We start from the raw sequence: 3,995 nt of genomic DNA, 5'->3' as shown, positions 1-3,995 counted from the left end.
AAAAAAAAAAAAAAAAAAAAAAAGGGGTTGGAGAGATGGGTCAGTGGTTAAGAGCATCTGGCTGTTCTTATAGAGGAACTAGGTTTGGTTCTCAGCACCCACATGGTAGCTAACAGCCATCTGTAAGTCCAGTTCTAGGGTATCTGATGCTCTCTTCTGGTCTCTGTGGGCAATGCAGGCAAAACACTTGTACACATAAAATAAATTTTAAAAATTAAAAACAGGGGGCTGGAGAGATGGCTCAGTGGTTAAGAGCACTGACTGCTCTTGCAGAGGACCTAGATTCAATTCCCAGCACCCACATAGGGGCTAAGAATCATCCTTAACTCCAGTTCCAGGGGAATTTGACACCCTCTTCTGACCTCCACAGCATTGCACGACATGGGTGCACTCACATACATGCAGGCAATATACTCATACACATAAAATGAAAATAAGAAAATATTTTTGGAAAATTAAAAACAAAGCCGGGCGTGGTGACTCACGCCTTAAGTCCCAGCACCCAGGAGGCAGAGGCAGGCGGATCTTTGTGAGTTTGAGGCCAGCCTGGTCTACAAAGTGAGCCCAGGCCAGCTGGGGCTACAGGGAGACCCTGGCTCAAAAAGACCAAAAATAAAAAATAAAAACAAAACTTCAGAACAGTTCATGAGGGAAATCTCAGCTACACTGATGCAATACTCTAATGCTCATGTTAGCATACGTGAAGAAGGCGATTTTTTGGAAGGGTTTCTAACTACAGAATATGGTGTCTGGAGTAGAAAACATGTCTTACTGTGTTTGGATGGTTTTAAAAGGTAGTACATTATCACATTCATTTTAATAAAAGACGTGTGTGACTTAACTTCCCGTCAACTGAAGTCCACTTTGGCCGTACCACAATTCCGCCCCAATGTGCTATGATTTCCGTCTGAAACGGCCCTCACAGGGTCGTGCTTTTCACCCTTGTTCCCCAGATGGCGGCACAATTTGGTGAGGTTCTGGAACCCTGAGGAGGTAAGGCCCTGCTGGCAGGAGGAAGTCCCTAAGGAATGGCCCTTTGAGGTTATACCCAGCCCTTGATTCCTGCCTGAATGGGGAATGGCCCTACCACAAGCCCCTGCAGTCATGAATTAAACTGCTCACCCTGCCTGCTCCACCATGATGGACTGAACCTGTGACACTGTGACCCAAAATACATCTTTCTGCCCCTGAAGCTGTTTCTGTCAGGTATTTTGGTCACAGCAGTGGAAAAGTAACAAAAATCCTCCTAGCACACTCATAGGAAAGCTCAATCCTCTCGGTAGAGGTGGTAACCAGAAGACGGAACAGGATCTGGACTCCCACTGCCTGCCTGCTTTCCTCTCCTACACTTGTTCTTCCTGTCCTTTGCTCCAGTCACTGGCCACACTGTTCCCAGGACTCTGCATCTGCCACACTCTGTGGGAAGCCCTTCTTCATGGCTTGCCACGTTCATATGCCACCCTAACACGGAGACTGACTGTCGTGTCCAACATGGCAAACCCAAGGTCCTCAACCCATTTTAACCCTTTCCATGGAACTTTCCACAGGACACATCACAAGTTCGTTAACCCTTCCCTCACTTGAGAGGTGAATTTTGGGCCTGAGAGGCCTTTGTTGGTCACTGTTACTATGTCAACAGTGCCAAGTATGTGGGAATCTGAAGACGTGCTGAATGAATGAATGACTGTTTTGAACTCACAGCCTGTCACCAGCAGTCACTTTAACCTCATCAATTACTTCTCAACTTACCTTTCCATCTTCCAGAAAAGGATCTCAAGAGAGGATCACCTTCGTGCCCCCGAGGTTTGGAGCAGCAGAGGACACGTTCTTGTATGCACTATCTGCACAGTGGCCACTGACCACCTGCCTAATGAACACTCAAAATGTGGGCAATGTGACCAAAGGAATTAAATTTTATTAAACTGTAAGCAATGTAAATGGCTACATGTGGTTACAGCCACAGGGCAGATCTTGAGCGAGCAACGGGTATAAAACATTAACATCAAGTAAGTAACTTTAACAAGCCACACGTGGCCATTTCTAACGTTACTATTTATAGGCTCTTGTATTGCAATTACAACCCAGATTTCACAAAGAGCAGAAAGTTGTCTTATCACAGACTAGCTCACAACAACGTCAAGGAAGGAAGTCAGAATCGGAAAAGGAACAAACGAAAGACCTTCGTGTGACACAATTCAAGTCAGGGCACTCCAAAATCTGCTAGCATGCAAACCACCACACACAAAGCACTTCCTGCTTGGCTGTGTTTAGCCTTTACTGGAGGAAGTGACTCGGATCAAGTTTCCTGGGTAACTTGGAAGACAAGAGTTTCGGCTACTAAAAAACATCTGCTGCTAGGGCCGACTTCACAGGCAACGTTTAGTTGAGTGAATCTTTAGGTCTGGGTTTTTCTCTCCGGTCTCTACGTCCAGTCCTCAGCCGGGTACTTTGTTTATTATAATACCTGCAGAAGCAGGTATAATAGTAGTAATAAAAATATGTAATCCACATAACGGGCGATGCTTCAAGAGTTTGGATCATCACAATAAAATATAATGCACATGTATAAAGGGTGACGCTTCAAGAGCTGGGATAACAAAATATAACACACATACATAAAGGGCGAAGATTTGAGAGCTGGGGTCATAACAATAGTAAAATAAACGTACACAAAGGGCGAGCCGGGACCACCCCCGTCGCCCGCAGGCCGAAGCGCTCTGGCCGTGAGGGGCGGGGCCGCGCAGACTCCTGAGAAGGCCCCACCAAACGCTCGGCACGATCTGCGGGCGCACACTCCCAGGGCGGCGAGTTCGCGGCCCGCAGCCCTCCCGCCGCCGCCGTCGCCACGGTCGCTACCTGCGCGGTCAGGCCCTGCTCCTCCTCGTCCTGGCCTCTCAGGACGCGCCGCAGCTTCTCCATGGCGCCGTCCTCCGGCCGCCGCTTGGGCCCGTTTGGCTCCCGGAACCGGCACGCCCACCTGGAAGCCCGGACCGCGCACCCTCACGCTCAGGCCGGAAATCCGGGCTTCCGCTTCCTGCGCGCACGCGCACACCCTCCCGAGGCGCGCAGGCGCCGCTCTGGCGCGTGTCGGGGCTGAGCGTGTCCCTTCCGACGCCTCCTCGGTGGTGTGGGGACGCGGCCGCAGCGCACACACGTAGGCGGCCGTTTCGGTGAGCACCGCCGGTTTTCTGCCGCGAGCGAGGCCCCGCCGCCCCCTCTCCCCGGGTCTCCTCGGCGCCACCTGCAGACCCGTACTTCCGGGAGGCGACGGTAGATGACGTCATCGCCGGCTGGGGTCTGGGCGGGAGATGCGAGTTTCCTCTACACTCTGGAAGATGAACCTCAGGCCCCGGAGGAGTGGCTGTCACTGCCGGTTTCCGGTTTGCCGAGCCCCACGGACCTTTAACAGCGCTTTCTGTCCCCTCACCGCGGGGGAAGGACTTAGCCGGGTCGGGTGCCCACAGTCACTCACCGCGCCGAGAAGGGGCAGACGTAAATCAGACCTGCGGGTCCAGCGGGTCCTAGAAGCCCGCAGCGGCCGTCTTTTTATATTTATGTGTACAGATGTATAGCCTTCGTGTGTGTAAGTGCATCCATGACATGTATGCCCGTGGAGGTCAGAAGAGGCTGTCGGATCCCCTGAAACTGGAGTTATATGTGGTTGTTAACCGCCTTGTAGGTGCTGGGAACCGAACTGGGTTTTCTGCAAGAGCAGCCAGTGCTCTTAACTGCTGAGCCATCTCTCTAGCCCTGTATTTTTCTTAAAAATTTAAGATGCGTTTTTAAAATATGTGTTATATATGCTTGACTGCATGTATGTGCACCACGTGCATACAGGTGCCGGGGGAGGACGTTGGATCACTTGGAACTGGAGTTTCAGGTGGTTGTGAGCTGTCCCATGGAGGTGCTGGGGAACCGAATCCTGGACCTCTACAAGACCCTGCACTTCTGTTATTAAACGGTAGGTTCTGCTCTGATTGCTTTTGTTTGGGAAG

At 51.0% G+C, this 3,995-nt stretch overlaps 1 protein-coding gene across 9 annotated transcripts in view; it reads right to left on the bottom strand.

Moving 5' to 3' along the window:
- Positions 1-3,023, bottom strand: part of Sft2d1 (SFT2 domain containing 1) — a 115,327-nt gene extending 112,304 nt beyond the window's left edge. For 5 of the 9 annotated variants that reach the window (XR_003849834.1, XM_017798678.2, XM_029564523.1 and 2 more), the window contains exon 1: positions 2,857-2,989. Coding sequence is in view for 4 of the 9 variants with exons in the window: in XM_029564528.1 (XP_029420388.1) it covers positions 2,857-2,919 (63 nt within the window). In the remaining 5 variants the exon portion in view is untranslated. Of the gene's footprint in view, positions 1-2,856 lie in introns of all 9 variants that reach the window. The other 4 variants (XM_008835112.3, XM_029564529.1, XM_029564528.1 and 1 more) reach the window with 3 other exon arrangements.
- Positions 3,024-3,995: the final 972 nt, after the last annotated feature.

Source organism: Nannospalax galili, unplaced genomic scaffold (assembly GCF_000622305.1).
Source record: "Nannospalax galili isolate Female #2095 unplaced genomic scaffold, S.galili_v1.0 scaffold1157, whole genome shotgun sequence".
Taxonomy (NCBI): domain Eukaryota; kingdom Metazoa; phylum Chordata; class Mammalia; order Rodentia; family Spalacidae; genus Nannospalax; species Nannospalax galili.
The sequence above is the reverse complement of the archived record's forward strand: the minus strand, read 5'-3'. Positions and strand labels throughout refer to the sequence as shown.